The following is a 27158-nucleotide window of genomic DNA, read 5'->3' on the forward strand; positions in this document are numbered from 1 at the left end:
GCCTTGTTCCATGTGCCCCTTTTATACTTTGAGCACCTGCCCCTCCAAAGGTCTCTGCACGGCCCTGCTGTGCTTTCTCAAGTATAAAGTGCAATTGGAGGACCAACCCCTTAGCCTCAGTCATTTTAGTCCACAGAACTGAACATATAGGCTAAACATAGCCTAACTGGTTAGTAAGAACACAGAAGAAAAAACCCTTAAGCCTTTGCCTCTAAAAAAGACTAAAACAAAACAGGCTACCAAATAAAGTCAGGTTAAAATAAATCCATTTGTAAAATACACATATATTAAATTTCCAGTTCATCATCATGCAATGTTAAATCACACATTTGCAAATTTACTGTCTGTTCCTATTGGATGTAAGAGTAGCCTATACATTCACATTATGCTGCTGTGCTGTAGTAAAGTCACCTTAAATTTATATAGTGCTTTTTACAATACAGACTAAGCAGCTTCACCGTGATAAAATAAAAATAATACAACAAAGTTTGTTTCTAGAAGAAAATTGCCTCATCGTCCACATTAAGTAGGCGTAAGGCAGACCAATAATATAGTTGATAATTAAATGTCCCCAACTAAGCTGTAGGCCTATATACATTGAAAAAAATAAATGACTCATAAAATGTGCTTTTTTTGCATTAAGTGGTTGCAATACATTTATTTTAGCTAAATTTAAAATAAACATTTAGTTGACTTACTTCAACATTCTTTTTTTATTTTAAATGTAGCTAAAACACATTTATTACAACCACTTTAAAACATTTAGTAAATTAAATTTTAAATTAAATCATTTTTTTTTTTTCTTCAATTTAGGTCTGTTGATGGCTATAATATTTTTACTATACATTTTGACCCACTGACCTATAATCTATATGAACTAGATTATACAATTCTAGCTAGTATTCATGGAAACGTTAGATTACCTTGTCAGTGTTGGTCACAAAAAAAAAACAAAAAAAAAAAAAACATATCGAACGGTGCCATGCGACCACTAACGTTCACTTGCTGAGAAGAGAAAAATAACACCGTTCGAGATGTTTTTTTTTTAATTGCTAGTGCTATCGACAGTTCTTTTGGATTTACACAAAGGTTGCATTTGACTAGTACGTTCTTTTTGTCCTTATCTCTGACAAATTCAAAGTAATGAGCATATGTCCACCTCGTGAATGTACAGTCGTCTTCTGCCATCTTCATTAGCCGCTTTTCCACTGGTAATAAGCGGGACTCGCGACTCGCGAGCACAGCAGGGGCAGAAATCATGCCTGGCGCCACTCCTGTAAACCCGCCTTCACTGGACTATGTCACGCAATAACAAAGTTACACCAACAAGAGGGAGATTAATGATATCTCGCGGTCTCTCAAAGGTTTTTTTTTTTTTTTTTGTAACGCAAGTTTTGCTGAACCGAGTAAAATATTACTGAAAATTAATTAATAATGCCTTACACTACTGCTTTACAGGAAAAAGTAATAAATTACTGTAATGCATTACTTTTGTAACGCGTTACTCCCAACACTGCCTGGTGGTGATTAGCCCTAAGCATGGGATTATGGGAAATGGAGTCTGGAAGTGGGTCCTGAGTCAGTCCTGATCCTGAATGACGATCGTGACAGAAATAAAGCATTATGAACATAGCCTGCTTATTCAGTCGAGTCTGTTTATGTTTATTTGTTGTCCCAGTAGTCTCACATCACATAGAAAGAATGATAATTTCTATATTTTTATTTATTTTATATTTTATTTAAAAATCTTTATGAGATTTGTAAATTATTCCATTCCTTTTTTACTCACAATTTGTACAGTGTCCCAACTTTTTTGGAATTGGGTTTGTTCTTGCACATAGCCTACCTCCATCTACTTAATCAGATTGAGGCCCCCAACAAAACCTTTAACGTTTTCTTCTGTAGCATTATTGTAGCAACCAATTAATTTTGAAGTTTTAAAAAATGAATTGCTATCAAGTAAGATCTTTATATGACATTTACTGTAACTATAGTTGCAAACAGTGCTTCTAAATATCGGCATATCCTATATGTATAGGCCCAAATGGAACAAATAATTACTGCTGATATGCTTAGCAACAGCTCTGTGCTAATTCTTTTGCACAACAGTTCAATCATTAGACACATTGATAGTTTTAACCTATATTTTACTATAATAATATAGGTTATATAATAATAATCAGGACCACTGAGTGTCTCAACAGAATTCAAGTACAGCTAAAATTAGTCAACATTATTGAGACAATGATTTTAATTGTACAAAATATAATTGTTTGACATTTTCAAAAGCTTAGACCATTACCTTGTTTTATTTATTTAACCCTTTATTTTGACTGATTACAAGCTGAAAAATAAAACTTTTTATCTCACAATTCTAACTTTTTTCTTGCAACTGCAAATTAGAATTGCACATTTGTATCATGCAATTCTGAGAAAAGAATTTTTTTTTCTCTTCAATATTGAGATATAAACTCGCAATACTGAGTTATAAAGTCAGAATTTCAAGAGAATTTAGAACTTCTGAGAAATAAAGTGAGAATTGCAAGAAATAAACACATTAGGGTCTACAATCAACTTCTTTTAATCATTAAATCAAAAATAGACAGTGTGCCACCTTTTATTTTGTGTAATAGATATCATTATACAATAAGAGTAGAAGAAAAAAACACTACTTAAACAGTTTTAAAAAAAAACATTTATTCTCAATGTTGAAAATAATTTATTTAATTGTTTGATGTGAACATCTATCATGTGGCATAACCAATGTTGATCCAACAGGATTTGAAGAATAACTAGCCAGGATCACTGGTTTAAAACAAGAGTATTTACTAGAGATCAATTACACAGGGTAGTAAATTAAGTTTCGGTTATCTTTTATACTCTTTAATAAGAGAGTGTGTGTGTTACCATTATCATTCAATACCATACTTTCCCAGTCAATATCTATAAAAAAGCTTGAACATCACCAAATAGTTTATGTGCATTTTACAATTTAAAAATACAAAGTAAAATGGTAAGCCACATCAACATTAGTTATTTCCATGACTGCATTTAATTTAAAATAAACAAAACAAAAACAAAACAATAAATGGCATATAACATCTTTTTTATTTTTAAACTACATGAAGGAGCCATTATGAAACAGATCAAAGCTTAATATATACCATCAAATGAAAGCTAGAAATGTTGTTAACACCTCAAGCATAGTAAAGAAATATAGAATATAGTTATTAGTGCAAAATAACAGTTGAATAATCTATTTCATTTTCATTCACTCAGGTAACACTACAAACATTTATTTTTAAAATTTATTTTGTAAAAAACAAAATGCCCATTAAAAACTCCAAAACACATTTTATATACTCTAGTAGAAACCTACCATTTGCAAGCTATGGAGTTATATTTGAAGGAACTTTTGAACTTTTGTGGAGTTTTGCCATTTGAGACTTCGGAGGAGACGTGATATGAAGAATCTGAAGCCTCCTTATCAAAACAGCTCCATCTGGCCTTCCCTCTCTTCTTGCAGCAGAAGTATTGACTGGTCTTAATAGAGGATTCCTCATTACAGTAGTCAGACAGACTCTTCTTCCACTGAATGATTGGAAAGAAAGTAAATCAGATATCAGAAATAAATATACAAAGAAAAAACACTGCAATAATAAGATAGGACTACATCTACAATGAAAGAGAGAGAGCGCAACGATCATGAGTGAATTATACATGCATAAAGAGTCAAAGCGGTTTACTTTGAAAATGGTCCAATGTTTTGGATACTTTGTCACCGAAGACTAAATATTGAAACGAAAACAAAGCGAGAATTTGTCTAAAGACCTTGATTGTGCCTGAGAGCGTACAACGTCCATATAAAGACAAAGTAAACAATATGACTGATAGTGCCCCTAGATCTGTGGTCTCTGTTTTAGTGATGTGTAGCGAAACAGCTCAATGGGGAAATCAGTCATAATTAGTTATGATTAATTATAAATATTTAAATCCGCTGTCAGTGTTTACTTAACCTCTCAGTGTCAACCGTCTGTCAATTAAGGAAAATAATTTTCTTACTGTACAATGCTACTCAGAGCATGTAGCAAAAATCTGCATGATTAGGGACTTCAGTTATGAGCAAACAATTAACAACCTTCAGTGTGATACAAATAAGACTTTATTAACTACATAAACACTTAAACTAGTCTAACACACACACACACACACACAGTTGGAATAGGAAAAGGGTTAAAGCTTAAGCAGAAAAGAGAAGAGAAATAAAGACATGAAGGTGTGGTACAATTTGATATTCAGCAGATCTACAGTCTGAAGGACTTTTACTTTGTAAAAGGTGTCAATTAATAAGACTGAGTTTGATACTTGCACGTCTCGCCTGTTTGAAAAAGAGTCCTGATGCACTTTAGGGCTAGTTGGTCTCTGCTGAAATGAGTTGATGAGAAAGACCAGTTCGAATCAGAGGACATTGATGAAAGGAAAGTCAAGGCCGAAAGCCTGGCACAAGCTTAGGGTGGTTTTTAAATCTCTTAGCTCAGCATCTTCTCCTGGAATTCCTGAATCTAAAAGAACCAACCTGATCTGGTGATCAGTGTTCTAAATAGTGTGACGATGTCACATCCTCAGGATTTGAATGAGCCAATGAGGAATGGTACATTTTGGAGGGAAGTTTTACAACTCTTTGTCTCTAGTCTGGTGTCATATGAAATTAGATTTGGGGGGTTCAAGAGAAGAATATTTAAGATTCTTGTAAAACAAATTTTTGGCAGGCATCAACATATAACATACACTCTCATTTAGATCATGAAAATACGAACTCATCGATACCAAACATCATATAGATGAGGTTATATTAACTAGTGATCCATCATCAGCATGTATAAAATATATACAATACACAAAACACAACAAGAACAATAACAGTATACACAATGCCCTAAAGTATGTGTTAATTAATTCAAAGAAAGGGTTTTCTATGAATTAATTATAGAAGAGTCCCTTTTTATATTCTTTATTTGTCTGTTTTTGAGAGACTTGAGTTAAGAGTTGCTTTGACATTCCTGGGAGCCGTAAACCTAGTGTTATTATCAGATAGTGTGCCTTTGGTTGCAATGGAACAAGAGGCCTGTTCTGTCCATTTTGAGGTGATAGTAGCATTTTGGGGGAAGGGTCCATAGACCCTTTAGTAAGAATAGGAGGCGTTAGATATTATTTGTTAAATATAACAAATAGTTTTGTGTCTGATTGGTCCAATTGCTACAGATGTTAGCAGTTAAGAACTGGATTATTTAAACCAGATGTGAATGTTAACAAACACTGTGACTCTGTAGCGCTAAAATGGTTTGAGAAAGGCTACACAGTCTTAATTAATGGTAGAGTTTGGTGCTGGATTGACAAATGACAGACGTGGTTGAGAGCTTCAGGGATGAGATGTTAGCACTCATAACAAGTTAGCATTTTAAACTTTTGGTTCAATCATTCTGGATGACTTGGTCGATTATGTACAATGTCTGCAATTTATTGGTCTGGGTATTAAGATTTGTATAGCTTAATATAATGTAAATGATGTCCTTATTAAAAATATGTAGTGGAAAACCCATTAGAGATTTATGTTATTTTAAAATATCACATAGTTTTATATATATTTTGGACTATGGGGGGCGGCATTATTCTGATGACGTCAAATGGTTGCACTCGGTGAGCTGTTGCCGCTATCTGTTGATGTTTTAACTGCAACACAAGTCAGAATAGATAACTTGGAAAATAAAATACTGATATTATGACTACAGCTAATGAAAGATCTTACAGGTGGTGATGAATACAAGTATAGGCTTAAACCAAATGCTGTATCATTGACTTTTCCTCACAGGGAGTTTAAACGCCCCAGATCTTGTACTTTTACATACTTTTTTGTGGGTTTTCTATTACATATTTCAATAAGAGACACAATTTATATTATATTAAGCAATACATGTCTTAATACCCAGGGATCCCTTTAAAGACTGAAAGAGAGAAGCTTAAAATCATGCCACTGTGTTGTAGCTTGCTTACAGCCTACATTTAGCTTTGTTCTTCTGGTGAAAATTCATAAAACATATATAAGAATGATATACTTTTGTAATCATCAGAACTTATTTTCCGCAATACTCTAAAAGCAAACGAAAAAAAAATCTAAATGGGTTTTTGTTGAGAGAAAAAGGGTGATGTTAATGTCCAGGTTTGCCTACAAAAATATGTCATCACTGAAGCGCTCCAATTCATTTGTTGCTGCTTCCATTTAGTTTGGTGGTATGATTCATACAATAAAACTATAAAGTAGTAGTTCTCAATTTATATCACAAGAGAAGTACATTTGAGTTTGTAAAAAAGGTCCTGTGAATATAGTCTTGTGAATGCTGCACCTGTTATTAGAAAGTATAATAATGTCAAGACTCTCACCGCTTGTTCAGCACAACAGATTTGCTCTTCTGGTTTTCCATTAATGCCGCAGCAGACACCGAACCAGGACTGAAGTTGATTGATAGCATTAGCTTGACGATGTTCACGGCCAAAGCCACTCTGAGGAAACATGTCCTTAGGATACCGGACCGGAGCTTTACTGAACTGACAGATATCTTGCAGGTTGCCTGTAAATGGGAAGGCAGGGGGGAAATGAACCTCTGGACCCATCCTGGGTCCCACTGAGCGAGGGCCAAACACTGGGCGACCTGATGAGACAGATGAGAGATTTTTTAAATGTAAAAAACTTAAAACTTAAAACTTTTTACCAATATTAACAGGTTAAATATCTTTAAAATTCTGCAATTCAACCAGTGTTATATTAATTGAGTCCATGGCTTAAACACTATTGAAGAGCTTTTTATATAAACACATAAAATGTTCCATCTAAAGACCATCTCAAGTTCTCGCTCAGAAGTCGAGACACACTGGCCAAACTGAATCTCAGCTCCCAAACCAAAACACATTATAGGATGCAACTGTACCTATTGGGGCATTCTCAGGGTGAAAGTTTGTGTCTTCTCTCTCGGTCATGTCGGAAGAGCCTGCAGCTAAATACACACAAAAAAACCCAGGAGAGGATGTAAAACATTGACTTTACATTGAGAAACAGCAAGTGATCACTCACCCATCACTTTGGAAAGGTCAGGGAATATTAGTCTCTGCTCTGAAATAAGACAAAGAAAGTGTAAACTCTTGCTTTACAGATGAAAATAAGTTTTGCCTATTAAGTCAACATGAATTTTAATGAATCAAAACATATCCATTACAAATATAAACCAACTGATCAATCAACAGGACAAGTCAAACACTGATCATGGCCTTACCGATGGGCCCTGATTCAGACCTAAATCCCAACTCCCACTGAAGGCCATCTGCGAATGAAAGAAAACAACAATCAGGTCAGGCTTCTGACAAGAACAGCTTTGCTTTAATCATCAGTGATGACATTACGAGCGAAACTTGGATTCAAATGAGCAAAATTTAGTTGGCAAAAAAGGTGCACTGTCTACTACTGACAGTTGTATAGCGATGTATGAAGCACAGCTAACACTTCTAGAAGTCAAATTAAACTTTTTGCAAAATCTGTGTTTGGAATTTTTACTTAACATTTCCTGCAAAAACAAACAGAACAACATCAATGAGCCACACCAGCTTTCAATCTGCTTGTTGTGTTGGTGACATGCAAAGTTATGCTTTTTTTGAACAACAATTTAACTGTCCATTTTTTTAATCTGAATGGTATGTTGTTATATAATATGTAAGGTCCGCCCACTGGTCCTACGTCGGTAGCCAATAATCTTACACAATAACTTCCTTAAATTAATTACTTATATTAACTGCCCATTAACTATATTGTTTTATCCATGAAACTCACAATCATGCTGAACTAAATATCTGTGGATCCCTACTGAAAAAACAAAACAAAAAAACTATAGAAACCATCATAGAAATTCAGATGGTTTCCACTACAAATACCATTACAAAACATCAACTACTTAAACATAAAAAAAGGTTTCGTGTGGATTAGTTTGATACATATTTCATTAGGATTTAGTGATTTAATAAGCCACCAATAAAAGGCAACAAATTACCAGAAGAGAGCAACAGGGACATTACATTAAAACCAACACAATTCCTGTGATGGTTTCTATAGTTTTTCAGCAGGAAAGAATCGCTGACATTCACAATAACATGCTGGTGTGATATTATTCAACTATACACTATACATTTAAAATATGGAGGAGTGGTTATGGTATAAATTTGAGAATATAATTCCAACAGACCTTCATCCAGTAGCGTGTGAGTAATTTCCCTTTGGAAAGGAAAGTCTGGAAAAGCAGGACACATTGGCATTAGTCATTAGAGGGAAGAAAGAAAACTAAAAAAGTTTTTGTAAAAAGTGATTATGGTTTAAATTTGAGATTATATAATTCAAACAGACCTTCATCAGCTAGCGTGTGAGTAATTTCCCTTTGGACAGGAGAGTCTGAAAAAGTAGGACACATTGGCATTAGTCATTAGCGGGAAGAAACAAAAATACTCGGATAACATCCAGAACATCTAGAAGCATGTTTAATGGAACTCTGTTATCCATGGAAAAAAAATCTATTCACAAACAAACACTGCCTTACAAAACATGACAAAAAAATTCTACAGTCATAAACACCCCATACATTTATATTACTTCTTATAAATGATATATACAAAAGTAGCCTACTCCATGTCTGAGCTATGTTCTGTGCAAACGACATGAAAACATTAGCATGACGCAGACCTAAAAAGTTGCATTTACCTTCAGATGCGTCGCACAGAAGAGCGAGTAAAAGCGCAAATAAAGTCCCACGCCGCGTGAGGAGCTCATGGTCAGTGATGTGCCCTCAGTCAAACACTTCTCTGTTGAAGTTAACGTGTATCTGACGCGGAGGGAGCTGACCGTTCACTGTTCCGCTCTTCAGCTTTTAAAGACAAACCCTGCAGTCAGGAGAAGATCATGTGGAGGAGGAGGAAGACCATCTTCACCTTTAAAGACTTGCTGTCACACTTTAACTCCTTTACAGTAGGTCACTTCTATTTTTTTTTCTGCCTACCAGTACGTGCCCCGTCTTATCTTGTACCAGCCACCCAAAAATAATAAGTCAGTGGAAAGGAGGATGGAAAGGAGCCCTACTTAGTATTTACTGTCAAAAATACACTCATTTCCATGTCACTTTCTTTCCAAATTTTGATCTACACGAGTTTCATAGCTTATCTACAAAAATGTGTCAATTGTGAATGATGCTTTTGATTTATTTTAATACTTTCTTGGTCATGAATTGTAGTTGAACTAGCATTATTATTATGAAATAAATGTATTTTAAATATATTAATTTTTTTTTACTATGGAGGGTACTGAAAAAAAACTGTGATGGCTCACTGATTTTGGCTCAAGGTACAGCTGAAGGGGATATCTCCGATGTGGAAATTAGTTATAGAAACACTAAAATCTCAGAAACTACAGAGCTGACCCTGACTCAGTCTTATATTAACAAACACAACAGTGCTGGTGCTAACAGCCTTGGATTGCCCAACAGTGCTGGTGTTTCTTGTGTTGTTTAGCCAGACAGGGATTTGTTCCCTTGGACACACAATATCAACACACAGTAAAGTCATGGGACTTTGGGAACTTAATCAACTGTTTTTGTCTACTCTGACATATCTTAGACATAATACTTTCATGAGACCTAAATGAAATGAAAGATGTTTACTAAATGAATAGAGCAAAGAATGAATTGCAAAAACAAAACTTAAACTATAGAGAAATGCACAGTATTATCATTAAATTAAAGAGGTAAAATTAATTTACAATTTAAAATCACAAATACATTGTAAAGGCCTAAAGAAAATAGTTGAGGATTAGATTTACAAATATTATCAACTTCAATAAATTATTACACAATTTATTACATTTACAGTGCAGTTTACCAGTAACTCAGGACTGAAAACAATGGTTCTACAGCAAATGCATAATTTATTCTGCCCTTAACCTGTTTGCACTGAAGTGACGAATTCAATGGAGAAAAAAAAGGTTCTAGTCAAAACCAGATGCTGTTAACACTTGATGAGGATCACTTGTGCCCAGACGAGCTTCAGGATTGTGGAAGAAATGAAGTACTGTACCAAAAGTCATATAATGCTTGACAATTATTTAAATATGTTCTGAATGGTAGAGGAGCATTACTTCCCTAACAGTTTCTCTGTTTATTTATTGTTTAAATCAAGTTCTTCCTCATTCTAACATTTTATGGAGCTTTCCCCTTAATACAAGGAAAACTGAAGGAAAGGACATCTGATGCCGTCATTTAAAGAATGCTTGATAGTTTTTTTCTCCCTGAACACAAACTATGCTGGCACTTATTGACAAAGAGAAATGATGTTTGATATTTAGGCTACAAATATAAACATCTGTCATTTGCATTAATCTCAGTTATATTAAGGGGCTGTTTGGAATGATTGAATCTAATCGATTGATGAATGATTTAGGATATGCAGTTATTTTCAGAGAATGCAGATAAAAAAGTTCCTGGGAGGTCTTGACCATATTACAGTTCAATATCCCTTTGCAAACCATTTCTGTTATTTCTTTTAAAAGTCTTACAACAAAAAGATCCAAAGTCCACAATGACACTGAGCAAGCAAATATATTTAACAACAGGATAAAAATGTATTTGCATGTTTTGTCCCCAAAATTAGGCCTATCTACATATTCTTACTCTCAAATAAATATTAACCATTTTGCACAAATAGGTACAATAGTTCAAAGATAAAACTAAAATAAACCATTCTTTTTCAGGCCTAACTATTCCAGTTAAGGATGCACTGATCAGGATTTTATTTATTTTACAATCAAATGAGCCGATTCCCATTGACATTGCCAATTTATTTAGTTCTTATTCTTTTTCTCTTTTTTTCGTTTTTACATTTATCAAATGTTTATTTTGCTCTGTTACTGGCCAAACTAACCTTGAGCAAACAAACAAACAATATATGCAACATGAAGCAAGTGCACAAAACAAAAACATCAGATGGGCTGAATTAATATTTTATTATTACTATTTATTATTATTAGTTTTATTTCCTTAATTATATGTGTGTGTGTCTTGCACTATGTTTGTACTTTCTGTACTGGAAGCTCCTGACGAAATTTCTTCTGTGTGTAAACACTTGGCATTAAAGCGCTTTTGATTCCGATGAAAATGCTAATTCAATCTCTGACAGCAGGTGGCGCTTATAGAACACTAGTCTAGTATTGAGTTGTTGCTGCAGGCAGAGCTGTGCAATTGAATAAGTAAATAAAAATCTAAAAATAAATAAACTGCAATGAGTCTTGGGTTATTTAAATAATATAAAGATATGGCTGTCCCTAACTTGCTGCCTCCCACTTAATTCACTTCCTAAATTAAATGAAAAAAAAAATCCTTGGACGCTTATAATGCTAAGCTCGCGTCCTCAATCACGACTCGCTCAAATGACGAGGCCATGCTACCTTTTCACGATGATAATATTTATGTATTTTTAAAAAACCCAGATAGCTTGCTGAAATACTTCTGCGGCTGCCTCATCTACCTCAGCCATCCTGATCAAGACCTATCACTGCGAGTCTGATCGCACCTAACCTGCCTTCCGTTTCCACTACACGCCTTCCGTTTCAACTAAACGCCTTCCGTTTCCACTATACTCTCTCTCGCACATACATACTCTCTCTCGCACATACATACATTCTTCTCTTACATACATACATTCTATATATGTGTGTATATGTATGTGAAAGGAGAATTTATGTGTGTGAGAGTAGAAATATATGTATGTCTGTATGTGTAAGGAGAATGTATAAGTGTGAAAGTAAAAATATATGTATTTGTAAGGAGAATGTATGTGTGTGGAAGCAAAAATATGTGCATATGAACGGACAATGTAAGTGTGTGTGAGAGTAGAAATGTATGCATGTGTAAGAAGAATGTAAGTGTGTGAAAGCAAGAATATATGCATGTGAAAGGAGAATGTAAGTGTGTGAGAGTGCCAGAATAAATTAAGTCTTGTACGGCCCCTCATACAAATTCAAGTAATTCACATATACTTAATCTCTCTCTGTCTCTCATACCATTGTCTCAAGCCTCCATTACTAGCTCTAAAATGAGGTGTTAAAAATTATCAACTTGAAATAATTATTGGGAGACTGTCCTCCTCCTAAAAACGCAAGCAGCGCATTACGACCCATTATTACATTTAAAAATCAAGCGCCCTCTAGCGGCCTTATTATGACAGTCTCGTTTGTCGGGTGTGTTGTCATCAAATGACCTTTGACTGTCTCGCCATCCAACCACAGGCCTTCAGGTTTTACAGCCACATGTGTAGCTCATTAACAAAAGAGGTTTCTTTCAATCAGCTACAGCTGATGAGGTTAGAGTTACCTTTAAACCTCATGGGTAGAGAAACTTAGCCTACTTATAAAAAGTGGTGTGTAGCAGGCAGTAGCACATAGTGTCAGTTTGGCCAGGATATACAGAAAAAGCAAGTGCATGGTTCACTTAAGTCTGTGTTGGTTAGCAGGTGTAGTTTGCTAGCAGCTGGTACTAGCTGTTGGTTGCCATTAGAGCACTTTATGGTTTCAATTTTACATGCACTTTTAATACATGATTTTGTCTTATCAGTGTGACCTTGCTCCTGTATGTGTGAACAACTCTGAAATGAGATCATATTCCCACTGAATTAAAGTGTCTGCTTAAAGGGGGGGTGAAATGCTCGCTTTCACTCAATATCCTGTTAATCTTGAGTACCTATAGAGTAGTACTGCATCCTTCATAACTACAAAAAGTCTTTAGTTTTATTATATTCATAAGAGAAAGATAGTATGTACCGATTTTTCCCGGAAAAACACGACCAGCTGGAGGCGTGACGTGTGGGCGGAGCTAAAGAATCACGAGCGCGAATAGGCTTTTGAGTTGAGAGCATGTGGAAGCTGTGACATCGTGAGGAAAAAACCAACCAAAACAAACCATGGCTAACACTCAGATTCAGCGTATATTTATGATCCAGAATCAGATCCCGAGGCTGAAACTGAACGAGAGCAGCAGCAGCAACGACTCACTCCGAGCGGGGCTCGAACCCGTGTCTCCGGCATGGGAGGCGGACGCACTAACAAGGAGGCAGAGATATTTTAAGCAGTTTTACTCACCGCCTGCGGTTCCAACACACGATCGTGACCCTTTTTCGTTGGGATTGCATCATCCTTAAGAAATAAACGATAGGCAAATCCGTCGTCAAACTGGGCCTTGTTTGTAAAACAAGCATCTTCGAAATGCAGGGAACAAACACAAACACTTGCACAACTCCGTTGATGCTCTGTAAAAATAAACTCCATCCACTGGTCCCTTAATGCTGTTTCTCTTTTGGTAATCTGTGCAGGGTTGTCTTGCCCTGGCAACCAAAAACACACTTCTTTTGTGACTTTTCGCGACGCTCTCGCTCTGATCAGTGAACGTCTGTGCTCTCAGTGCTCTGCTATACGGGAGCGCGCGCTCTTCCGGCAGACGTGCCCTAGGACCCATATAAGGAAATTCTGCTCCATCTAACGTCACACAGAGCCATACTCGAAAAAAACTTTCCGAAACTTGTGACAAACCGGAAGGAGTTTTTTTGGAACAGAAATACTCTTTCAAACGTACAACTTAATTTTTGAAACTTTGTCCATGTTTAGCATGGGAATCCAGCTCTTTAACAGTGTAAAAAACTCAGTACGCATGAAATAGCAATTCACCCCCCCTTTAAACACACGCCCGTTAGTCCTTACTAGCACACATATTTAGATTTCAACCCATTTATTCATGCAGAAGCTCTTCATAATGGGTTGTGCTCATTACTTCATGATCGCTGTTGATCTCTCTTCTTCACTGGCAGTGAACCTTCTTTTTAAATCTGTTGGCAAGTCCTGCACCTTCACTAAAAACTAGGGGTCAGAAAACATCACTCTTGACCTGCAGTGGCTATTCAACACCATTTCTTTATTTCTTAGGACTGACCTGGCATGCTTTTACTTTTAGTAAATCTGATTAAAATTTCACTGAATAAAGAGTGAAAATTGTGTTTGAGCAGGCAAAACTAGTGATTTGTCTTTCAGGCGAGACCAGTGTGTACCCCATAAATGAGCAGTGTGCAGCAAAGTGTGGCTACAGTGTCAGGGTTTTCTCTCCATCGGAACATGTGGAGCTCCGAGCCTCCTACTTCAGCTGCCACACTGACCGCAAGGTCTGTACAAATGGCCTACAAAACAGTTTAGGGTTATTTATGCACACAATATGTTGCTTTTTCATACCTTTTATTTTACTGGATATTTCAAGAAGATGTAGTGTTCAAATTCAACTTGATTGTGACACACAAAGGAAAGGCAGTCACCTATCTGGGACTTGTCACAGAAAGAAACTCATTCAGGATTAAAACAACTAGACGTTTAATACAGTAAATGAGAAATTCTTTATTTATTTAAATGTTTGGGGAGGGTGAACCCTTTAAGAAAATTTAGACATTTGAGTTGGAAAACAGCTTCAAAATTTAGAAATCATATTCCTTTAATTTTCTATAATTGGTATTTAAAAGGTCTTTATAAAATCTTGAATTTATCTTCATAAAACCAGCAGAAACCCTGTTTATGGACATGGCCATTTTTTATTATTTTGCTGAATATGTTGTGAATCCTGAAAAATGTTCAGTGCTGGCATATTGGCCATTAGCAACTTTGCTTATTTCATCCAAAAATTAAAATTAGGCTGTGTTTTACTCTCCCTCAAGGCATCCTAAGTGTATAACTTTCTTCTTTCAGACGAATCCAATCAGAGTTCAATAAAAAGTTGTCCTGGCTCTTCCAAGTTGTTTAATGGCAGCAGGTGTGTTTTTCTTTCAAAAAACAAAACAGTCCAAAAGTATTCAAATAAAGTACACCAATCCAATTTAATTGTTACAAAAAATAAATGCTGACTTGATATCAACGTAGATTACATTTTTTTAAATGATCCAAAACCATGCCTATTAAGATAACTTTTACTCCGCCCACTTCCGGCTTGACACTGCTGGCGTGGTGCTGTTGTCAAATCGTTCAGTGCACCCTTACCTTCCTAACTAAACTGGATTTACAGCTGTGAATGTGTTTATGACTCGTTATTACAACAAATCTGTTCTGCATTTTCTTTCAGAATCAGAACCCGCTTTACACTAATGCATTTAAAACGAAAATGGTGTAAACGGGGCCTAGTAGCCTACCACTCTACTATAGAAGAAAGAGATACTTATTTAACTCCTACACGAATATGAATTAAGGTTAACAGAGTTTATCAGGATTTGGTCTTTTGCTCTTAGCCATAGCAAATATTATTACATTTTAATCATTTGTAGTATATAAAAAAATAATTAAACAACTTCCCATTAGAGTGGAATTAATACAGGTAACAAATTTCTTTAAGTTGACTTGACTATTATTATTCTAGTCCAGTCGACCTAAACCATGTTTTGTCAACTGGGATTTATTTTATTTATTTTTTTACTTAGATCAATAATCATAATCGAATGTTACTAATTTTTTAATAAAGATGACAGAACATTTTTTCTTTAAATTTCATTTATTTAATGATAGACCAAACACTTTCATTCACATTTAAAATGAACAAGCAATTTGCTGTCAAAAGACCAACTGAAAAAGAATTGCAAAATACACACACACACACACACCCTCACACACACACCTAAAGATCTGAACCGTCAGTTGAAAATGTGATTTATAATAAATATCTTTGGCATGGGATTGAGAAACATAAATAGTTGCATTTCAGTTCCTCAGATCTATAACACAGGGATTATTTTTAATTTCATACCTCAGTATGAAAATCAGAAGGTTAAACACGTCATATTAACCCTGCACAAGTTTACATGCACTCATGCACACTGAGAAACCAAGATATTATATGTGTATAAGGCAAAAGCAATCAAATTAAGTTACAAAAAATTTGTGTACTGTACTTCTGTATAATGAAATATGAATGGAATGGACATGAAAGCACAAGATATATGACATTTATATATATAATTATTATTATTATTATAAAGTATTCTAATTTGTTGAGATAGTGAACTGGTGGTTTATTATTAAAAAAATAATAAAATAAAACTTTATATCTCACAATTCTAACTTTTTTCCTTGCAATTAAAAGTGAAAGTGACGTGACAACACTGACAATCGCAAGTAAGAATTGCACATTTATATCACGCAATACAAAAGGCACAATTTACTTTTTGACTTTTTTTTTCTCAGAATTGAGATATAAACTTGTAATTCAAAATTATAAAGTCAGAATTTAGAGATGAATTCAGTTCTGGGAAATGAAGTGAGAATTGCAAGAAATAAAACATTAGGGTCTTCAATCTTCTTATTTTCATAATTTAATAATTAAATAAAAAATTGACAATAAATGAGAGCAGAAGAGAAAGAACAGTACTTAAACAGTTAAAAAAAAACATTTATTCTCAATGTTGAAATGAATTTATTTCATTGTTTGATGTGAATATCTATCATGTGGCATAACTAATGTTGAGTCCAACAGTATTTGAAGAATAACTAGACAGGAACACTGGTTCAAAACAGTATTTACTAGAGATCAATTACACAGGATATTAGTAGTTTTTTGCTTGAACATTACTGAAAACTGTATGTGCATTTTAGATTTAGAAATACAGAGCAAAAATAAAAAAGGTGCACCACATCACCATTACAGTTATTTATATGACTGCATTCATTTTAAAATAAAAGTTTTTGGAGAAACAAAACATGTGGGGCAAATAACATTTTTTTGATCTGTAAACTACATGAAGGAGCCATTCTGAAACAAATATGAGATCAGGGCTTACATAAATATATACCATAAAATAAAAGCAATTCAATTAAATGTTGCTGTATTATCGATATTTTGTTAAAACCTCAAGCACAGTAAAGAAGTATAGAAAATAGTTATTAGTAAAAAGTAACAGTTGAATGATCTAATTCATTTTGATTCACTCAGGTAACACTACAATCATCAAATTTCTAAATGTATTTTGTGAAAAAACAAAATACCCATTAAAAACTCCAACCACAAACACACTGTACATTCTCCAGTAGAAACCTACTCTTTGCAAGCTCTGGAGTTATATTTGAAGCCTTGAATCTCTTTTGGAGTTTTGCCATTTGAGACTTCGGAGGAGACGTGATATGAAGAATCTGAAGCCTCCTTATCAAAACAGCTCCATCTGGCCTTCCCTCTCTTCTTGCAGCAGAAGTAGTGACTGGTTTTAATAGAGAATTCCTCAGTACAGTAGGCAGACAGACTCTTCTTCCACTGAATGATTGGAAACACAGTAAATCAGTGCACAACAATGTCCATAAAAAGACAAAGTAAACAAATGAACTGAGCACCATCCAAAAATTTTAATGCAGTAAATTACAAACGCAAAGCAGGGGAAAACAATTATTTAACAGTCTTTAAAATGTATTTCACTTTCTGGTGAAATCTGTGGTCTCTGCTTTAGCAATGCAGTTAAACCATATGAGAGTAAATAAAAACTGTGGGCCCTATTTTAATGATCTAAAACAATCTAAATATTTGGCCTGTTTGTGTGATGCGCATCCCTGTGTGTAATAAGTAAAGTCAACGCGCACTGTGGACCCGCCCAGAGGCGCATTCTCTACCAACGCGCTCTTTAAATAAAAAATCTTGCGCCATTGACTTTAGACTTTAGACCAGGTTTGAGTTGGTATATGGCGCAGTCTATTGTCAGCTCCTTAAAAAAAGCAATGTGCCAGCAATGCGCCTGAAAAACACCTCTTTTTTAGACCAGCACGCCCATGGGCGCACAAATGGGTGCAAATGCATTTGCTAATTAAACGATGTGAAAAAACAGACTTGCGCTGCACCTTGCGTTCCATTCCGCCGGGTGTATTATAGGGCCCTGTGACTCTGTAGTGCTAAAACTTTTTGAGAAAGGCTACAGACTCAAATAATGGTAGAGGTTTGGTGCCGGATTGACAAATGACAGGTGTGGTTGGGAAACCTGTTTGGAAACAGGCAATAGAGTGCTTCAGGGATGACATGTTAGCACTCGAAACAAGTTAACATTTTAGAACTTCTGGTTCCATCTTCCTTAAGTCAATGGGTTGAAAAACACTCATTTTTGGTAAAGGCAGGCTGCACAAATTGTTATGATCTATTCTACAACATGAAATACATCGTTAATACCCCCTTTAGATTTTTGGTGGTTGCGAACAAATGGCCAATTGGGACTGCAGAGGCTGTCGTGGACATTAGATATCATTATACAAAATGTTTAACCCATCTAATTACTAGTCTGCTTTTATAACCTCATTATGTTTATAATAACACTCTTGCAAATTCTATTCTAATTCTATATTTTTTAAATAAAGACTGAAAGAGAGAAGCTTAAAATCATGCGACTGTCTTGTAGTTTGTTTATAGCCTACATAGCCTACGTTTCTACTTCTGGTGAAAATTCATAAAAGGTGTGTTCACTTGTTAAGATCATCACAATGAACAAAACATGTAAGAATTACATACTTTGGTTGGTAGCAGAATTTTTTTTACGCTATAGTCCAATCATTTTTTACACAATCCAAAAGCCAAAAAAAAATTTGAATTGGGCTTTTGTTGAGAGAACAAGGATGAGGTTAATTTCCCGAATAAAGTCTCGTGAAAGCTACACCTGTTAGAAGAAGGTATAATATTATAATAATGTCAAGATTCTCACCGCTTGTTCAGCACAACAGATTTGCTCTTCTGGTGTTCCATTAATGCTGCAGCAGAAACCGTACCAGGACTGAAGTTGATTGATAGCATCAGCCTGACGATGCTCACGGCCAAAGCCACTCTGAGGAAACATGTCCTTAGGATACCGGACCGGAGCTTTACTGAACTGACAGATATCTTGCAGGTTTCCTGTATTTGGAAAGGCAGGGGGGAAATGAACCTCTGGACCCATCCTGGGTCCCACTGAGCGAGGGCCAAACACTGGGCGACCTGATGAGAGATTTTTAATATGTAAACACCAATAATACCAAAATTTTTGACAGGTTACAAATCTGTCAAATGCTGCAAGTTCAACCAGTGCTATATTAATTGGGTCCAGGACTTCTTAAAGGGACAATAAGTAACTTTTTAGGTATTTTATTAACTAAAATCAATATTTTTATTCATAAATATGCCCTCAATGGTGTACAAATACCTATGCCAATGTTTAAACTAATCCTCGTAAATGAAGAATTTATTATCTTTATATACATGGGACGGGTAGGTCGACGGAGGCTTCCATGTAGTTCCGCCATCTTGCAAAACTATAATAGCAGAGAGGGACAAAAAGTACTAAGCCAACGCGTTTCCAGAACGCGTTTTCGGTCAGAGCCAGAAACGCAGGTGCAGAGCAGTGAGAGGCGCTTGAAACTGCACCGGCAAGTTTAAAAGTCTGGATTGCATTCTTATTATGGACCATACATATGCCGCGCCACAGGAGAAGAAAACATCGTTGCCAAAACAGTCAAAAATAGAACATAAAAGGAAACGTGACCGTAGATTACAGAAAACAAGAGTTAATGTCGGGGAAGCTTTTTCTAGGTACAAAGAGCTAATGCTTGATAAAGATTTCAAAAGAGAAGTTGAAGTGGCCAGTTTTCTTCTCGACAGGTAAGTCAGTGTTACAATCTATATTACAATATTTTTTTTATATCTAACAATGCACATTATTCAGAAAATATAACGAATAAAGAAGACATAACTACTAATTACAATATTTCATGTTTTACACAGTCAGTAATTCATACTGTAACATTCGTTTGTTTATGGTCATGTTGCAGTTTGTTTGAAATAACACACCTGTTCATCTGAAGGAAAACTCGACGAAGTGCTATTAGAAGACATCCCGTCAAAGCTTTTTGGTACATATCGCCTACCGTAGATGCAACACGCATTTAAAAAAGCGAGGCGCTGGAGAGCAAAATTAGTTTGAATGCAAAATACAATTTCACCACTAGATGGGAGTAATTCCTACTTAGTGTCCCTTTAAACAATATGGAAGATCTTTTTTGATCAAGTTTTGCTCAGAAGTCGAGACACACTGGCCAACTGAATCTCAGCTCCCAAACCAAAACACATTATAGGATGCAACTGTACCTATTGGGGCATTCTCAGGGTGAAAGTTTGTGTCTTCTCTCTCGGTCATGTCTGAAGAGCCTGCTGCTAAATACACACAAAGAAACCCAGGAGAGGATGTAAAACACCAGTCAAACTAATCCATTGACTTTACATTGAGAAACAGCAAGTGATCACTCACCCATCACTTTGGAAAGGTCAGGGATGACTGGTCTCTGCATCATCAAAAATTCCAGTACTGAAATAAGACAAAGAAAGTGTAAATTCTTGTTTTAAAGATGAAAATAAGTTTTGTCACATATCCATTACAAATATAAACCAACTGATCAATCAACAGGACAAGTCAATCACTGATCATGGCCTTACCCTCAGGAGGAACTGGCATCTCATGCTGAAGGCCATCTGCGAATGAAAGAAAACAACGATCAGGTCAGGCTTCTGACAAGAACAGCTTTGCTTTAATCATCAGTGATGACATTACGAGCGAAACTTGGATTCAAATGAGCTAAATTAAGTTAGCAAAAAAGGTGCACTGTCTACTACTGACAGTTGTATAGCGATGTATGAAGCACAGCTAACACTTCTAGAAGTCATCATTCACACACTTGACCAAATTAGTGATTTTATTATTAATTAAATATCCAGAAGAACCCCAAAGTTACCAAATGGTATTGTTTGTTGTTGCAGGGGTTTTAGCATATTACAGTTGGGGGTTGCATGTGAGTAACTTTGATTACTGTGGGAGGCTGTACTTCATTTACATACACAATGTAATTTGTGTGAAGTAGTCACTTTTCAATATTTATGGCTCCCTGTTCTTATGTTAATAGAATGAGACCCCTTTACCAGACACATAGAGACCTTTCAAACGACATTAAACATGAATTGTTGCATTGTAAAAAACTCTGGTTTTGGTGACCTCTGCAGTGTCCTGTGTTCAGACTGAAATGAGGGGAGAGTGAGTAAAGGAAGAGGATCATGTATAAGGTGTGGAGCTTTTGCTTCTCTCAGTTGGGTGTGCTGTTTTGCGAGACTGAGTACAGCTGTTGATTCTTGTAAGAGTTCCTTGTCTTTTCAGATTGTGACCTTCTTCTGATCCAGCCAAACGGCATTAACAGCAATAATCTTACAGACAAATGGTATCAATAATCTTACACAATAACTGCTTTAAATTAATTACTTATATTAACTGCCCATTAACTATAGTTTAAACCATGAAACTCACAATCATGCTGAACTAAATATCTGTGGATCCCTACTGAAAAAAACAAAACAAAAAAACAATAGAAACCATCAAAAAAAAATATTATAGTTTCCATTACAAATACCATTACCAAACATCAAATATGAACCATTAAAAAAATGTTTCCAGTGGTGTGCTTTGAGACATATTCCCTTAGGATTTAATGGTTTAATAAGCCACCAATAAAACAGGCAACAAATTACCAGAACAGAGCCACAGGGACATTACAGTTTCCATTAAAACCAGTACAATTCCTGTGATGGTTTCTATAGTTTTTCAGCAGGAAATAATCGCTGCCATTTACAACAACATGCTGGTGTGATATTATTCAACTATACACTATACATTTAAAATATGGAGGAGTGGTTATGGTATAAATTTGAGAATATAATTCAAACAGACCTTCATCCAGTAGCGTGTGAGTACTTTCCCTTTGGAAAGGAAAGTCTGGAAAAGTAGGACACATTGGCATTAGTCATTAGCGGGAAGAAACAAAAATACTTGGATAACATCCAGAACATCTGCAAGCATGTTTTATGTAACTCTGGTATGCATGGGGGAAAAATATATTCACAAACGAACACTGCCTTACAAAACATGACAAAATAATTCTACAGTCATTAAATACCCCATACATTTATATTCCTTCTCATAAATCCTGAACATAAGATATATAAAAAAATTGCCTACTCCATGTCTGAGCTATGTTCTGTGTAAGCGACATGAAAACATTAGCGTGACACAGGCCTAAGAAGTTGCATTTACCTTCAGATGCGTCGCACAGAAGAGCGAGTAAAAGCGTCAAATAAAGTCCCACGCCGCGTGAGGAGCTCATGGTCAGTGATGTGCCCTCAGTCAAACACTTCTCTGTTGAGGTTAACGTGTATCTGACGCGGAGGGAGCTGACCGTGTGTTCACTGTTCCGCTCTTCAGCTTTTAAAGACAAACCCTGCAGTCAGGAGAAGATCATGTGGAGGAGGAGGAGGAGGACCATCTTCCGCAAAATACACTCATTTCCATGTCACTTCCTTTCCCAATTCTGAACTACACGAGTTATTTATCTAGAAAAAAATTGTCCATCGCGAATCGCTTTTAATTTTTTTACACCTGCTTGGTCGTGAAAGTTTTAAATAGGTCGTTTAAGTTGAAATAGGAAAGTTTTCCAAAAACCTTGTAAATTGATGACTAATAATATTATATTTTTTTCCGCAGTATTTTTGTTTAAAATAATCTGCATGTGCAATTGCCTTTTAATTAGCCTACATTTTTATTATTTATTATTTCATGAATTAAATTTAGTAAGGTATTGAGTCACTTTCAATCCTGTAGCCTAACTATCAGGGAAAGGAATTCATAAAGGCACATGCCTCAAGTCTTTTCTACAAACAACAAGACTAGAGAACCCAGGAAAAAAAGTAGCTAGTTTATTGAACACACGTTTATGTTCCGATACAAGTTTTAATTTCTATCTACAATTCAGGCTATGTGGCACCCTATGCTGATAATTATGTAAAATGTCAACCTTTATGGAAAAAATCGTTTTATATCTTTTCCTTAAATCTACATTCTTATATAGGCTACTAATTTTTTTATATAACAGCAGCTGTTACTGATGATGTTTGACTGATGATCTATTGGTCATCAGCCACCCCACACACTCTATTGTAAACCTCAGTCGGTGAACAAAACATCTGCTGACGTTTAGAGACACAACCTGTTTCACATACAACACCAGCAGGGTTGGGTTGTCACGTCTTGAATGCATTCAGGGTGGTGTGATGATATAGGATGGTTCCTGGAATCCATGTCTAACAAGTCTAAACATTGTGCAGTAATTCACTATAAACCAGTGTCAAGTACAAATTCTAAATCGCCATTTGTTCTCCTGCCATAGATTCTGCCGAACACTGCACTTCTGAGTCTTACAGTGTACAGTGGAGTCAAAATGAATAGGTATATCGTATTATAAATCTGTCGAACCTGTTTGACATCGTCTGATATTCATGTTCACATTATTCAGATGTTCATGTTTAATGACAACATCCAATATAGGCATGCATTTGTATAATATGGACATTGCTGTATGTGTGTTGATTGCACTTCGAGTTGTGTTTAAACTATATTTATATATATTTATGTGCATATTTTACCACTAAATTGCGGTATTAGGCTACTCACACAAACACATGCCATTACACTTAGCATTGCTTATCCATATGAGCTCATTTACTCGCACATTCAGTGTAAAAAATGACAGAGCAATGATGCTTTTTGCAAATATTAACATTTGTTATCTATTTTTTTGTTTCAGTCTTCAAATTCTATTTTTAAAGTACTTTCTGAAGAGATTTGCCAACATTATAAACTGAATGATTAAAGATACAAATCCTTACAAATTTGATTGTGCTAAAGTGTAACTATTATGTCCACTTTAAATATCTTGCATTTGAAGACATATTATTCAAAGATCATACAATCCGCATCAATAGTGACATTAAAACATATTTTAGAAATTTTAAGAAATGTGCATTGTGCACAAGTAGTACTCCAAATAAAGTTGAATTATAATTTTTATATCAAGAATATATGTCAATACACAGGTTAATAGATTTGAACTCTAATTAGTATTAAATAAATGTATTATATATAATTATTATTATTTATTTATTTATTTTTTTACAATGGAGGGTATTAAAAAAACTTAATTAGGTTTTGGTGTGATGGCTCACTGATTTTGGCTCCAGTTAAGGCTGGCGGGGATATCTCAGATGTGGAAATGAGTTATAGAAACACTAAAATCTCAGAAACTACAGAGCTGACCCTGACTCAGTCTTATATTAACAAACACAACAGTGCTGGTGCTAACAGCCTTGGATTGCCCAACAGTGCTGGTGTTTCTTGTGTTGTTTAGCCAGACAGGGATTTGTTCCCTTGGACACACAATATCAACACACAGTAAAGTCATGGGACTTTGGGAACTTAATCAACTGTTTTTGTCTACTCTGACATATCTTAGACATAATACTTTCATGAGACCTAAATGAAATGAAAGATGTTTACTAAATGAATAGAGCAAAGAATGAATTGCAAAAACAAAACGAGTCAGTGAAAGGAGAAGTAAAAAAAACAAAAAAACTCAACTATATAGGGAAATGCATAGCATTATTATAAAATTAAAGAGTTAAAATTAATTTACAATTTAAAATCACAAATAAATGGTAGAAGCCTAAAGAAAATAGTTGAGGATTAGATGCAAGTGCTCAGTAATTCCCTCAAAATCAGTTGCTAAACATTTTGAGTTAATACATTTTAAAAAACAATAATTGTATCTAAATATTTCTCTCTCATTATAGCTGGTTATAGACTGCCCTCTGCTCCTGCATGCCTTTGACTGTTTTAAATGAAACAATTTCTCCTTACATCTCTTCTGATTTATTTTGTTAGGGGACTTGAATTGGGATATGTCTGACCCTCCATCATCCTAACAATTACAACTGGACGCACTAAACTTGTCCCAGATTGTGCAGGCCCCTACAAGATATAATACTAAGATCATGGAGTCTGGTTCATTAATTGACATTATCCTTACTAATAGTCGAGAGAGTTATACATCTGGAGTGTTCTGTCAAATCCTTAGTGATCACTGTTATACAGTTTGTGTTCGCAAATGCACCACCAAATCCTCCAGTGTTTGTTTTCAAACATTTTTTTATTTTTTTTAATTCATGAACATGCATTCTTGAATGACCTTGCTGATATGGTCTGGTACAGAATTGGGCTTATTCCTGAAGTTTGTGGAGGCGTGGGCATATTTGAAATTCTTGTTCAGAACTGTTATGACCAAACATGCTCCTCTTAAAAAGATTAGAGTAAAAAATTCGTCCTTGGTTTAGTCCAGATTTGTCAGAGCCTATTTCCTAAGATTCTAATAATATATCTGACTGGCAATCATATAGGGCTGTGCAAAATAAATATACTCAATCTATTATACAGGCAAAATCTAGTTATTTCAAACTCCATTTCACTGTTTAAATAAGTTTAAAAAAGCATGTGCATTATATTTTTCAATAAACGTTTGAAAAAAAGCACTTAAGGTGGTGCCCTTGCAAACTGATTGAACAAAAGGTTGTAGTCAAAACCAGATGATGTTAACAGTTGACGGGTATAACTTGTGCAGAAAGTCATATACTACTAGACAATTTTATAAATATGTTCTGAATGCTAGATGACCATGACTCACCAGCAGTTTCTCTTTTTATTTATTTTTAAATCAAGTTTTCTTCCTCATTCTAAGATTTTAGGGAGCTTTCCCCTTAATACAAGGAAAACAGAAGGAAAGGACATCTGATGCCGTCATTTCAAGAAAGCTTGATTGTTTTTTTTCTCCCTGAACACAAACAATGCGGGCCACAATTGACAAAGAGAAATGATGTTTGACACTTTAGAATAGTTAATAAACTAATGTTAGTTGACTACTTTAGTGAACATGATCTAAACAAGAACAATCTCTCTACAGCATTTATTAACCTTAGTTAATGTTAATTTCAACATTTACTAATGCATGTTTCAAATCAAAAGATTTGTTAACATTAGTTAATGCACTGTGAATTAGCATTAACTAACAATGAATAACTGTATTTTCATTAACTAACATTAACAAAGATTAATAAATACAGTAATAACTGTATTGTTCATTGTTTGTTCATGTTAATTCGTGAATTAACTAACATTAACTAATGGGCAATTATTCTAAAGTGTTACCCATTTCTGTTATTTCTTTTAAAAGTCCTGCAACAAAAAGATCCAAAGTCCACAATGACATTGACCAAGCAAATATATTTAACAACAGGATAAAAAAGTATTTGCATGTTTTGTCCCCAAAATTAGGCCTATGTACATATACTTACTCTCAATCTCTCTGTGAAATGTCACTATTCTTGCAGCAGTTAAACTTGCGGTTTCTCGAGAGATCGTCAAAAGCACGTAAATGCGTCTGCCATCTAAATACCTATATATATCTAATATGGTTGTACCTGCATGAAAAGTCATGTGTTTCTGAAACACAGTGAAAACTTCAGTGGTTATCAGGGGCGTAGATTACCCCCCACTTTTATCATCACGGCACATCGTCCCCCGCACTTTTTCGGTCAAGTGTGTTCATATAGAGGTTTTCAAGAGCTGGTGTGAATTACGGAGCGCATTTTACTCTCCTGCATTGTGTGTTTCATTCATACTTGAAGCTGGAGGGTGCTCTCGCGCAGAAAGTCATAACAGGAAATTCCTAATATTGGGGCAGCAGTGTCCAGCTATCGCTGTATGAAGCAGCCGTTTTCGGTTTAGTTTTTTTTTTTCAAGTCCAAAAAAATATCCAGCAGGTGATCAATAAATTATATGAACAATTCAGTGCTAATTGACATAGCATTTATTACAGTATAGAAATTATTCTGCCTTATTATGTGATAAAAAGTGTTTGTAGTATATAAACAAATCATTTTTCTTTGTTATTGTCCAGCAGTTATAATGTTGAAAACAGCTGATGCCCCTGGTGTTTATCATTATAAAACAAAAACTCACTAGTGTAAACAGGACCTTGTACTTGCATTTGAACTGAACAAAAGAAAAAGCATATTTTGGTAAGAATGTGCTGGCACATAGCCTACCTCCATCAACTTTTAATTAGTTTGAGGCGCACAAATAAAACT

General features: G+C 35.2%; 1 protein-coding gene across 42 annotated transcripts in view; it reads right to left on the minus strand.

The window, feature by feature from the left end:
- Positions 1–22440, minus strand: part of ecm1b (extracellular matrix protein 1b) — a 120483-nt gene extending 98043 nt beyond the window's left edge. For 2 of the 42 annotated variants that reach the window (XM_052577760.1, XM_052577729.1), the window contains exons 1-4: positions 22222–22429; positions 21859–21903; positions 20580–20615; positions 20395–20451 (exon numbers count right to left, since the gene is read on the minus strand). In XM_052577760.1, coding sequence (XP_052433720.1) covers positions 20395–20451; positions 20580–20615; positions 21859–21903; positions 22222–22291 — 208 coding nt within the window. In that variant the 5' untranslated portion in view covers positions 22292–22429. Of the gene's footprint in view, positions 1–6438; positions 6708–6983; positions 7050–7126; positions 7166–7325; positions 7374–8285; positions 8331–8443; positions 8489–8794; positions 8998–18819; positions 19089–20234; positions 20301–20394; positions 20452–20579; positions 20616–21858; positions 21904–22221 lie in introns of those variants that run through there. The other 40 variants (XM_052577721.1, XM_052577718.1, XM_052577719.1 and 37 more) reach the window with 40 other exon arrangements.
- Positions 22441–27158: the final 4718 nt, after the last annotated feature.

Source organism: Carassius gibelio, chromosome B16 (genome assembly GCF_023724105.1).
Source record: "Carassius gibelio isolate Cgi1373 ecotype wild population from Czech Republic chromosome B16, carGib1.2-hapl.c, whole genome shotgun sequence".
Taxonomy (NCBI): Eukaryota; Metazoa; Chordata; class Actinopteri; order Cypriniformes; family Cyprinidae; genus Carassius; species Carassius gibelio.